Source organism: Mustelus asterias, chromosome 3 (assembly GCF_964213995.1).
Source record: "Mustelus asterias chromosome 3, sMusAst1.hap1.1, whole genome shotgun sequence".
Classification (NCBI taxonomy): Eukaryota; Metazoa; Chordata; class Chondrichthyes; order Carcharhiniformes; family Triakidae; genus Mustelus; species Mustelus asterias.
In genome coordinates, this window is record NC_135803.1 from 29777737 (window position 1) to 29791176 (window position 13440).

Below are 13440 nucleotides of genomic sequence, written 5' to 3' on the forward strand. Positions count from 1 at the left end.
AATGCACTCAAGCCGCATCAAGCAAAAGAACCACTGCATTGACACGAGGTCCCGGGCTTCCCATGGTCACTCACAGCAAATGACACCTTCAAGTGGAATGGTGAATAACAATTAGTCCAAGTTGATTCATTTTCCTGGTGGTTTGAACTCAATTACCTGCCAAAAATGACCAGTACCACAGTCAACATCAAACTCAAGAGACACTTTGCCACACACACTCAGCCAAGCAACCCGTAGAGAAATGTGCCTGGGATTATACAGATTGCCAAATCTGCCACAACAGGGCCTGCCCTCGTCAGCACAATGATATTCTTCCAGGTAAACCAGGGTCACAGTTATTACTGCGAAGACTCTGCTGCAGACTAAACTTGAAACCAACATGAATGATGTCCTTATGCAATGCATATTGAGAAACCAAATGAACTACAATCAAGATGCCCAAAGACTCAGCCCTCTAACTGGTCAAAGGGTTAGGATCCAGACCACACAAGTCCATGACCATTTGGCGGTGGTACACAGTCATGCCCCACAACTGAAGTTATGTGGTAGCCTTAGATGGTGCCCATTAGGTACGCAACCAGCAGCGCATTTTACAAGCATCAGAACCAGCACCAACAGATGACACAGCACTTCAGGCATTGGGCCTGTGGCACAGGCCCACTGCACCAATGGACATGCAGACTCCTCCAGAGACCAGCAAATTGAGCCCTACACAAACAGAACATGCTGATGTAATATTCCAGATTGCCCACACTTAGGACAGCATTACTGCACACCCTGGGTACCTGAGTAAACCAGACATGAGATTCCAGGACTTTATTACCACTTAGTCTAAACTGGCTTTAGAATTTCAACTTTCTACAAGAAAAGACATCTCCAAAGATGTGCGGGTTAGGTGGATTGGCTATGCTAAATTGCCCTTTAGTGTCAAGGGGACTAGCTAGTGTAAATGCATGGGGCTGTGGTGGGGCTGTGGGGATAGGGCCTGGGTGGGTTTGTGGCCAGTGCAGACTCGATGGGCCAAATGGCCTCCTTCTGCACTTCTACGAAAAGATTGGGGAGAGGGGGGGGTTGGGGAGGAGACACAACGGGCTATGCGACAACTGCAATGGCTCAATTCGTGCCTCATTATATATGTAAATAGCTGTGCCTTGTTAGCTAGTTTAACTTGTATGTTACACAATGGTCTGTACTGTTGCACACTGGGTGTTCAAACTAAACAGGGAAGATGCAGACCAAGTGGTTATGTGAGAACATGATGGCACAGCTACATAAGAGGTGATGTGGAAAGTGGGTGGGAGTTATTCCCAGGAACACAGGCAGATCATAAGTGAATCTGAAGTAGCTGCTAAGCTGGTGAGTCAAATACTCCTGATTCAAACAGAGGTGCATCACTAACGATACTTTATTTAACAATCCACAATACAATGTCATCACAAGTAAAAACAATTTTACTCATAGTGAATATTCAAAAACTGAGTGCAAAATATTATTGTATTACAATAACTCAAAAGTAATCACATTCCCCTTATTAGATTTCAGATTTTTTTGTATGGACTTTTGATTGTCATTTATAGTATTCACTGATTTATGCACAGCTTCAAGACTGCTTTGATGACATAAGAATAATAGCATATAAGCACGCCATTAAGTAGCAGACGAAGGTTGCCAACCTGGGTGAATGTACATCTGGAGGTGCCAACATGTTATCCCCTATTTCCAACCATCCTGCCCCATGTTCCACAGCATTGGATTCTTCATAAGTCAATTTCCATAATCGCCAACCTCCTTATGTCAAATGAAAATAATTTTATAACGAATAGATGGAAGCGTTCAACTCAAATTTAAACCATGATTTGTTTTTAATGAGCCTATGATCTTTCCCCAGGGTTGCTCATCATAGTATCCTGGAGATTAATCTTCAATTCCTGGGGATGTCAGAGCAATCTTGGGGGGTTGCCTTCACTGGAGTCGGCTGTTTGCAACATTGTGGTGGTTTACTGCTCTCTGGGATGCTTTTGTTTCAGCTGCAAGGGTCACCAAAATAAACCCAAAATATGATCTGCAGAACTAACTCCTGTTCGTAATGTTTTTTGCTGACATTTCACTTCAACACCATTGGTGTCAAAGCTGTGGCAATTCACTTACCTTATTTTTACATGAAGAGAAGATAAAATGACAAGTAAGGATCCTGAGAGGGTAATCTCAGGAGAGACTGAACAAGATGTGCAACTTGCTTGTTACTGTAATATCCGGAAGTTATAACTTTCATACAACTGTTGCCTGTTAATTCCCTTTAATGATAAGACTGTTCATCGAAATATTGGACTTTTTCTTCTGTTTGAATATACTCATTGGCTGCTTCATCCTGTTTCGAAATTCTTTCAAATGAATAAAGCACAAGAGGAAGATAAAGACACCCTGAAGCACAAATAATATCAAGATATTAGTATTGCACAAAGTGAAAATAAAAGTTTCTTATTAAGTACTGTATCTTCTCTTCCATTGCTAGTGTGAATGACTTTTTAAAATAAATATATTTTCAAATGTTCAAAACATATCTATGTTCACATTGGGTCTGAGCAAGGCTATTCACATTTGTTATAAGTGTGCTATATAAATCAATGGAAGAAGGTATTATACTGCTTTTCCATTTCTGACATAGCCTCAGCCATGAGCCTGGGACATTGTGGAGGCCGGCAACTCTTTCAGATAGGGTCAGCACTGCTGCCTCACAGCACCAGGCACCCGGGTTCAATTTCAGCCTTGGGTCACTGTCTGTGTGGAGATTGCATGTTCTCCCTGTGTCTGTGTGGGTTTCCTCCGGGTGCTCCAGTTTCCTCCCACAGTCCAAAGATGTGCAGGTTAGGTTGATTGGCCTTTAGTGTCAGGGAGATTAGCAGGGTAAATACATGGGCCTATGAGGATAGGGTCTGGGTGGGATTGTTGTTGGTGCAGGCTCAATGGGCCGAATGGCCTCATTCTGCACTGTGGGAATTTTATTCTATTCTAATGTTTCCGTGATGAAAGAAATGCTAGTATTGGACCTAGAATCATAGAAACCCTACAGTGCAGAAGGAGGCCATTTGGCCCATCAAGTCTGCCCTTACCCCCACTACACCACACATTTACCCCACTAATCCCTCTAACCTACGCATGGGCGGCACGGTAGCACAGTGGTTAGCACTGCTGCTTCACAGCTCCAGGGTCTTGGGTTCGATTCCCGGCTCGGGTCACTGTCTGTGTGGAGTTTGCACATTCTCCTCGTGTTTGCGTGGGTTTCCCCCGGGTGCTCCGGTTTCCTCCCACAGTCCAAAGATGTGCGGGTTAGGTTGATTGGCCAGGTTAAAATTGTCCCTGAGATGCGCAGGTTAGAGGGATTAGCGGGTAAATATGTGGGGGTAGGGCCTGGGTGGGATTGTGGTCGGTGCAGACTCGATGGGCCGAATGGCCTCCTTCTGCACTGTATGGTTTCTATGTTTCTATGATCCCAGGACATTAAGGGGCAATTTAGCATGGCCAATCAACCTACCCCGCACATCTTTGGACTGTGGGAGGAAACTGGAGCACCCGGAGGAAACCCATACAGAAACAGGGAGAATGTGCAAACTCCACACAGACAGTGACCCGAGGTTGGAATTGAACCTGGGACCTTGGTGCTGTGAGGCAGCAATACTAACCACTGCACCACTGAATGGTGGCTGCTTTTCTAGAAGTTCCACTGGCCCTAAATTTACTTGCTGCTTTTGATATATCCTTGTTGATGAAAGAGTATAATATTTCAGGTCTTAACACTAGAGCAGAAAAGTACTCCGCTAGATTTCTATCTCAAATCATGCATTACAGATTATAATGCTTGTTGGGGCTTCATCATTATCCACCCACCAAATCGCGTACAGTTAATTTAAACAACTTGAAATGAGGACCACTGATGTTATGTTCACACTGCACCATGGGTCATTCGGAGTGAAAGGAGTGAAGCACGTTCATTGCCAGTGAAAGAAAAGACTGGAAGATTGGAACCAAAAGCTTGAAGAAACTTTGACAACTGATAAAACCATACAAAGAATGCTGGAAATCTGAAATAAAGGAATGAAATGCTCAGCAGGTCAGGCAGTATTTGTGGAGAGAAAAGGAGTTAATGCTTCAGGTGATGATGATGCTTCATCAGTCCAACTAATTGGAGTTAGGAAAGAGTTTAAGAGTTGTAATTCCTCTTACTATGAAGTTGGTGTTTTATCATTCTTTATTCCTTTCCCTTACCTGTAGAGAGTTTAGTATACAAAAAATGGTGCTGAAAAAAGTGTACGCTCCTTTGATAAGCATCAAATAACCAGTGACCCAGCACAAACCCAATGTTACTGTATTAGTAAAGACTACAACAAAGTGCTTCCGGAGAGTTGCCTTAAAGCTCCTGTAAGAGAAAATAAATATAAATAACTCCCATTTTATAATTGATACAATTATATGTGAAAGACAAACAGAAAGATGTACATTCATTTAAATTCATGGTATTATACCATATCTCTTGGAAATGTTCAATGTACAAGTATTTATTTTGAGTTGCAAGAATTTTTGTTTGCAGATTGCACAGTCATATTCCAAAAACAAACACAGATATAATCATACGGAACATTTTTTCCTGTTTCTTGCTTAAGTTTCACAGCAAATTGTGGAGAAAACAAAGAGCTTTTCTGAAGGTTTCCAGCTCATGTTAAATTCAATTTTGAATCAGATCAGCTGCAGATTTGGATACTATTTAGATTTTTTTTATAAGAGATTGAAGAGTTGTGAAGATTTAAAAACTTTGAATAGGTTTTATGAATGGAATTTCTTTCACTATCAAGAATGTATAAGTGAGAGTATTAAATGTGATTAATTTTCATCACCACAGGTTCCTGAGATCTGTGAAAGGTGGCTATTGGGTAAGTGGCTATGGAGGTGGCCATGATTTCTTTTTAATTCACGTTGAGTGCTAATGCAGATAAAACATAGAAGACAGATGTGAGGCAGCAATTGGCCTTGAGTATATTGCTGATTACTTACAACCATAGTAAATTGTTAATTTTCTATCCATGGGTGGCATGAATTGGCAGTGAGGGAACATTGGGATGCCATGAAAGGTGAAAGGGCATGAGAGGTAAGGGCTAGAGCATTAACACCTTCTAAAGCCACAGATAGAATTCCAGAGAGTCGAGGTGGGCCTAACTAACCCACCTCAGCATTCAGCTGACCCCATGGCCACCTACAATCTGTTTCTGGGGTTGACCAGCCTGAATCCTGCCCTGAAGCCCCAGAGCAAAAACTCGGGTCTAACTGGACTCTTCAAACCGAGACGGTTCTGCTGGCTGAGAAATTTCCCGACTCAAGGCACCTTCAAGCCCAATAGCAAAAATTCGGCCCGCTATCTCTTCCTATTGCATGACACATTTAATCAGGGATCTTAGCTATAAATGTGCTACATACCATATTCCTGTCTCTTAAGTCCATCAGTATGATATTTTTAAAATGCTTATATAGAAACATAGAAAACTACAGCACAAAACAGGCCCTTCGGCCCCACAAGTTGTGCCGAACATATCCCTACCTTTTAGGCCTATCTATGACCCTCCATCCTATTAAGTCCCATGTACTCATCCAGGAGTCTCTTAAAAGACCCTATTGAGTTTGCCTCCACCACCACTGACGGCAGCCGATTCTACTCGCCCACCACCCTTTGGTTAAAACTTCCCCCGAACATTTCCCCTGTACCTACCCCCCAGCACCTTAAACCTGTGTCCTCTCGTAGCAGCCATTTCCACCCCGGGAAAAAGCCTCTGAGAGTCCACCCGATCTATGCCTCTCAACATCTTATATACCTCTATTAGGTCTCCTCTCAACCTACGTCTCTCCAAGGAGAAAAGACCGAGCTCCCTCAGCCTATCCTCATAAGGCATGCCACTCAATCCAGGCAACATCCTTGTAAATCTCCTCTGCACCCTTTCAATCTTTTCTACATCCTTCCTGTAATGAGGCGACCAGAATTGAGCACAGTACTCCAAGTGGGGTCTGACGAGGGTCTTATATAGCTGCATCATTATCCCCGGACTCCTAAACTCATTCCCTCGATTGATAAAAGCCAGCACACGATACGCCTTCTTATCCACCTCCTCCACCTGCAGGGCCGATTTTAGAGTCCTATGGACCCGGACCCCAAGGTCCTTCTGATCCTCCACAGTACTAAGAGTCTTTCCCTTTATATTGTACTCCTTCATCCCATTTGACCTGCCAAAATAAACCACGACGCATTTATCTGGGTTGAAGTCCATCTGCCACTTCTCCACCCAGTCTTGCATCCTATCTATGTCCCTCTGTAACTTCTGACATCCCTCCAGACTATCCACAACCCCACCAACCTTCCTGTCGTCAGCAAACTTACCAACCCATCCCTCCACTTCCTCATCCAGGTCATTTATGAAAATCACAAACAGCAAGGGTCCCAGAACAGATCCCTGGGGCACACCACTGGTGACCGACCTCCATTTAGAAAAAGACCCATCTATACACACTCTCTGCCTCCTTTGGGCAAGCCAGTTCCGGATCCACAGGGCAGCAGCCCCTTGGATCCCATGCCCTCTCACTTTTTCTAGAAGCCTTGCATGGGGACCTTATCGAACGCCTTGCTAAAATCCATATAAACCACATCTACCACTTTCCCTTCGTCAATGTGTTTAGTCACATTTTCGAAGAACTCCACCAGGTTTGTAAGGCACGATCTGCCTTTGACAAAGCCATGCTGAGTATTCTTGAGCATACTAAACCTCTCCAAATGCTCATAAATCTTGTCCCTCAGGATCTTCTCCATCAGCTTACCAACCACTGAGGTTAGACTCACCGGTCGGTAATTTCCAGGGCTATCCCTATTCCCCTTCTTGAAAATAGGAACCACATCCGCAATCCTCCAATCCTCCGACACCTCTCCCGTCTCCATCGACGACGCAAAGATCATCGCCAGAGGCTCTGCAATCTCTTCCCTCGTCTCCCACAGTAACCTGGGGTACATCCCATCCGGACCCGGCGACTTATCTATCTTGATGCCATCCAAAGATTCCAGCACAACCTCTTTGTTAAAGTCCACATACTCAATCTTTTCAGTCCACCACAAGCCCACAGTACATCCACCCATGTCCTTCTCCTCTGTGAAAACTGAGGCAAAATACTCATTAAGCACCTCTGCCATTTCTACTGGTTCCGTACTGATTTTCCCGCCTTCACCTTTTATAGGCCCTATTCCTTCACGTCTCATCCTTTTACTCTTCACATATTTATAGAACGCCTTAGGGTTTTCCTTAATTCTGCTTGCCAAGGCCTTCTCGTGACCCCTTCTGGCTCTCCTAATTTCCTTCTTTAGTCCCTTCCTACAAGCCATATACTCATCTGGATCCCTATCTTCACCAAGCTCTCTGAACCTTTTGTATGCTTTCCTTTTCTTCTCGACTGGGTCCCGCACAGCTTTCGTGCACCACGGTTCCTTTAACCTACCAACTCCTCCCTGTCTGCTCGGAACATTGTCCTGTAGAACCCGAGACAGACATTCCTTGAAAAACTGCCACCTCTCTTCAGTACATTTCCCCGAGAATACCTCCTTCCAATTTACTACTCTAATTTGCTGCCTTATGTCTTCATATTTCCCCTTACTCCATATAAACGCTTCCCTAGCTTGCCTGATCCTCTCTTTTTCCAATGCAAGCATAAAAGGAGATAGAGTTATGATCGCTATCCCACTGAGAGATCTGACACCTGTCCAGGCTCATTGGTCAGTATCAGATCAAGTACAGTCTCTCCTCTTGTAGGCTTGTCCACATGCTGTGTCAGGAAACCCTCCTGAACACACCTAACGAACTCCTCCCCATCCAATCCCCTTACCCTAGGGATATTCCAATCTATGTTTAGGAAATTAAAGTCTCCCATCACAACAACTCTGCTATTATTGCAACTCTCCAGGATCTGTTTCCCTATCTGCTCCTCCACCTCCCTGTCACTATTGGGCGGCCTATAGAAAACTCCCAGCAAAGTGATCGACCCCTTCCCACTCCGAACTTCCACCCACAGAGACTCTGTAGACAATCCCTCCACAGCATACACCTTCTCTACAGCACATATGTGGAATATTACATTCCACATTTTGCTATTTCACCGAATTGTCTTTAAATGTTATACCAATTCATTAAGGGTTCACATATTAATATCATTACAGTGCTGCACATGCTAAACTTCTGAGCAAATTCTTAATCTCAGACTCCACTGTGGTGGGAAGCCACCTGTTAAGGAAACTTACATTATTGTATGTATTACTTATTCAGATTCCACTGAATTGTGAGCTACAATGTAAAACCCAGGGAAATATGTAAACTATAGCGAAAGCTCACCCTCTGTAAGATTTCAGGTTTTTCTTGTTGCAAACTATCTTGGACATGATCAAACCAAAGATCACCAAATTCAGCAAAAGCATCAAAGCGACTGGAAGCATGAATGCCCAGAAAAGTACGTTTTCTCCACTGAAAAACTTGGCATCTGAACCCTTGGGGATAGCAAGCCAGCAGCTGAAATTGGAATATTCATATATTACAGTGAAACATATTGTAATCGTAATGCATAAACTCTTAATTTATGATAACAGTGTGGCATGACCCAGTAAGGAAACTTAAAAATGAGTTTGAGTTGAGTTACACAACAATTTCCCTCCACTGCCGAGCAGAAACATCCAGATTTACCTCAATCTCAAGAGATTTCCTCAAAGCAGATTTATATTTGAAGAAGGAAACCAAGAAACTATAAGTGTTTCAGACCACCGTCGGTACCTCGGGGAAGGTATTGAAATAAATTGTTAGGAACTTGGGGGGGATTTAGTTTACAGAGAGAGATTGACAGGTGACAAGTGGGCAGAAAATTGGCAAATGCAGTTCAGTGTGGGAGGAAGTGAGATTGTTCATTTTGGAAGAATGAGAAGGTGGATTATTATTTAAATGGAGAAAGACTGCAGAAAGCTGGAGCACAAAAGGACTTGGGGGGTCCTTGTTCATGAAACTCAGAAAGCAAGCATGCAGAAGCAGAAGATAATAGGGGAGGCAAATGGAATGCTGGCTTTTATTTCAAGGGAGCTGGAGTATTAGAGTAAAGAGGTGTTGCTGAAACTGTACTAGATACCAGTGAGGCAACATTTAGAATACTATGTACAGTTTTGGTCCCCTTATTTAAGGAAAGATATATTATCATTGGAGGCAGTACAGAGAAGGTTCACAAGGATGATCTCAGGTATGGAGGCACTGCCATATGAGGAAAGATTAAACAGATTGACGGTGATTCTCCCAGCTCACTGGACTGGATTGGGACACTCAAGTGGAGACCGTTTAGCAGGCACCCCGCTAGACGCCACGACTTCCATGCATCTCCAGCCGCCGGATTTCCGGCACCGTCAACTCTGCACCAGGAATCGGCACAGAGCTGTATAATTTATGTAAATGCTGGTTATAATATATTTTACATCTAATTAATGGGCCCGGGACTGAAGTCTCCAGGCCCACTGGAGGCCCACACTCCCCCCAGAGTGTTTCAATCCAGTGGGGTTTACAACAGCTCAACACTTGTGGGGATCTAGTGGCTGGACCCCGCTGGCGCAAAGGCGGGCCATGAAGGCCCCCCCAGGAAGTTAGGGGTAAGGAGGGGTGTCCCCTGGGCATTGAATGCTTGGCAGTGCCCGCCCATCTGGCCTCCTGGCACTGCCCAATGGGCGAAGTGGCAATGCCCAGGGGGCACCTTGGCACTGCCCACTGCACATCAGGCAGTGCCAAGGGGGCTGGGCCTCGGGACAGGGCATATAGGGGTGGCGATCAGGGGGGGCGGGGGGGGGGGGGTCCCGCTGCCACTCTACAGAGGGATCAGTGACCGAGGGAGGGAGGCCAGCGATCGGGGCTGGGCATCAGGCGGGGGTGGGGGTGTTGGGACTTTGGGGTGGTGGTTGAGAGGGTAGAGGGGGGGTGGTTCAGAACTGCAGGTGGGAGGGTTTGGGACTGCCGGTGGAGGGGGGGAGAATTGGGAGATCCGGTCTACCGTGGGGGGAGGGGGATCAAGGTGGACCGGGCAGATGGGGCAGGCTAGCCCTGACATGTCCAGGGGGCCAGCGATCGGGCTGTGGGGGAGGTCGGGACGGGGGTGGTCGGAAGGCCAGCATTGTGGGGTCGCAGGGCTGGCCAGTGATCGGCAAACTGGCAGTGTGGGGCTACTGCGCATGCACCGATATCATCGCTGACAGATCAGTACATACGCAGTGGCCCGCTCAGCGCTATGCTGCCGGCCTCTCCAGCGTGAATAGGCCCGCCTCCTGATTTATAATGAGATTCACACTGGTGCACTCTGCAGTGCACAGAGTGTGGGAAATCCATTTTGAAAATCCCATGGAAAAAACCAGCAGAATTTACTCCAGTTTTTACATGAATTCGACACAGAATTCTTTTGGGGAGAATCCCACCTGTTGAGTCTGTATTCCTTGGAGTTCAGCAGAACGAGAGGTGATATGATTGAAAAGTATAAGGTTCTTAGGCAGGGTAAGTGTAGGAAGGGTGTTTCCATTCATGGCAGAGTGTAGAACCAGAGGGGATTGTGACAGAATAAGGGGGTCTCTCATTTAAGGTGGATTTGAGGAAGAATTTCTCCTCTCAAAGAGTGGTGAATCTTTAGAATTCTTTCCCCCAGGAAGCTGTGAAGGCCATTAACAGGACGCAAATCAATTTCTTGCTGGTTTCCATGCCGATCCGCCATGGTGGGCAGCATCAGAAGCTCCCACTGTAAACTTTTAAGCCTCCTGCCAAATTCCACCCCCCCCCCCCCCCCCCCCCCCCCATCCTCCCCCCTCCCCCTCTACCCGGCATTGATGCTGCTGGGGTGGGAGGAACAGGCAGCATCGGAGAAATCCACCTTGTGTCTGATAGGTTTCCAGGAGGTGTTCATGTGGAGGGGCGGACTCAAGATAACTGGTATTTAAGATTTGCATGTTGCTGCGATGAAAATTTGGATGGCCACTTTTTAATATCGAATTGGTGAGATGGACTGAGGCAAGATTGTATTTTTCATTGAAACCCTACAGTGCAAAAGGAGGCCATTCAGCCCATCGAGGCTGCACCAAACACAATCTCACCCAAACCCTATTCCTGTAACCTCTCATATTTACCCTACTAATCTCCCTGACACTCGGAGCAATTTAGCATGGCCAATCAACCAATTCCGCACATCTTTGGACTGTGGGAAGAAACCGGAGCACCCAGAGGAAACCCATTTGACACAGGGAGAATGTGCAAACTCCACACAGACAGTGACTCGAGGCTGGAAACAAACCCGTGTCCCTGGCGCTGTGACGTAGCAGTGCTCACCACTGTGCTGCCCTTTACCTTGTTACTTACTCTTCACTTTAACTTTTGGTGAGATCTGGGATTCTGTCAAAATATTGATAAACTTCATCCCTTTTAGACCCTGGCTTTGTGTAAACTACTTCGAAGTTTAGAAACCTTATCTAAAGGCCTGGTATTCATCTCCAGTCCCAGAAATTGTGACAGGCCTGTCCTTAGGTAGCCATCATTCCTGGTATAACCTGTCAAAAAGGTATTTTTAGTGGCACTCACATCATCTCTTGTCTGTAACCAGCTGGTAATTTTACAGCAATTGTTATAATTGCAATAACAGCTGCTCCACCTACAGAATGGAAGAAAAATCTGATTAGAATACGGTCCTTTTTTACCACTTTATACTATTGTTAAAGGCATCAATTCTTTATTTTTCTGCCTTGTTAATCAAAGAAGGCTCACCAGAATGTTGCCTGGTCTCAAGGGTGTTGGCTATGAGGAGAGGTTGAATAAACTAGAATTGTTTTCACTGGAAAGATGGAGGCTGAGGGGAGACCTGACAGAGTTTTAACATGATGGATAGTCAGAGGCTTTTTCCAAGGGTGAAAGTGTCAATTACAATGGGACACAGGTTCAAGGTGAGGGGGAAAGTTTAAGGGAGATGTGCGGGGGAAGTTTTTCACGCAGAGAGTGGTGGGTGCCTGGAACGGCTGCCAGAGATGGTGGTGGAAGCAGGCACATTAACAACATTTAAGAGGCATCTGGATGGGTATATGAATAGGAAGGGAATAGAGGGATACAGACTGAGTAAGTTTTTTTTAGTTTAGTTAGGGTATCATGATCGGCAAGGGCTTGGAGGGCCAAAGGGCCTGTTCCAGTGTTGTACTCGCCACTTTCAAGGAACGAAGTACCTGCACCCCTCAGTCCCTCTGTTCAACAACACTTCCCAGGGCCCCACCATTAACTATGTCGTACCCTGGTTTGTCTTACCAAAATGCAACACCACACATTTATCTGAAGTAAACTCCATCTGCCATACCTCGGCCCACTGGCCCAGTTAATCAAGATCCTGTTGTAATCTTAGATAATCTTCTTCACTGTCCACTACATCACCAATTTTGGCGTCATCCACAAACTTACTAACCATGCCTCCGATATTCTCATCCAAATCATTTATATAAATGACAAACAGCAGTGGATCCAGCAATCGATCCCAATGGCACACTGCTGGTTACAGGCCTCCAGTGTGAAAAACAACCCTCTACCACCACCCTCAGGATCCTGCCGGCAAGCCAAATTTATATTCAGTTGGCTAGTTCTCCCTGGATCCCATGTGATCTAACCATACTGACCAGCCTACCATGCAGTACTTTGTCGAAGGCCTTGCTAAAGTCTATGTAGACGATGTCCACCACACTGCCCTCATCCATTTTCTTGGTCACCCCTTCAAAAAACATTAGTTTATTTAGGATATCATGATCGGTACAGGCTTGGAGGGCCAAAGGGCCTGTTCCGGTGCTGTACTTTTCTTTGTTCAGCACACTGTCTATGTGTGACACCACTTTCAAGGAACTATGTACCTGCACCTCTAGGTCTTTCTGCTCAACAACATTTCCCAGGGCCCCACCATTAACTATATTGTCTGACCCCTTCAAAAAACCTCAAATTTGTCAGACATGATTTCCCATGCACAAAACTGTGCTGACTATCCCCAATCAGTACTTGCCTATCCAAATGCGTGTAGATCCTGTCTCTCAGAACCCCCTCCAACAACCTACCCACCTCTGATGTTAAGTTCACCGGTCTGTAGTTCCCTGGCTTTTCCCTGCTAACTTTCTTAAATAATGGCACAACATTTGCCTCCCTCCAGTCTTCCAGCACCTCACTCGTGGCTGTCGATTATATAAATATCTCCGCTGGGGGCCCTGCAATTTCTTCCCTAGCTTCCCAAAATGTCCTGGGATACACTTAATCAGGTCCCAGGAATTTATCTACCTTAATGTGTTTTAAGACCACCAGCACCTCCTCTTCTGTATTCTGGACACTTTTCAAGACATCACTATTT

General features: G+C 45.4%; 1 protein-coding gene across 1 annotated transcript in view; it reads right to left on the reverse strand.

The window, feature by feature from the left end:
* Positions 1-1388: 1388 nt before the first annotated feature.
* LOC144483282 (adhesion G-protein coupled receptor G7-like) overlaps positions 1389-13440 on the reverse strand; it is a 28442-nt gene continuing 16390 nt past the window's right edge. Inside the window, exons 7-10 of the mRNA XM_078202030.1 lie at positions 11655-11724; positions 8409-8582; positions 4264-4414; positions 1389-2421 (exon numbers count right to left, since the gene is read on the reverse strand). Coding sequence (XP_078058156.1) covers positions 2287-2421; positions 4264-4414; positions 8409-8582; positions 11655-11724 — 530 coding nt within the window. The 3' untranslated portion in view covers positions 1389-2286. The remainder of the gene's footprint in view (positions 2422-4263; positions 4415-8408; positions 8583-11654; positions 11725-13440) is intronic.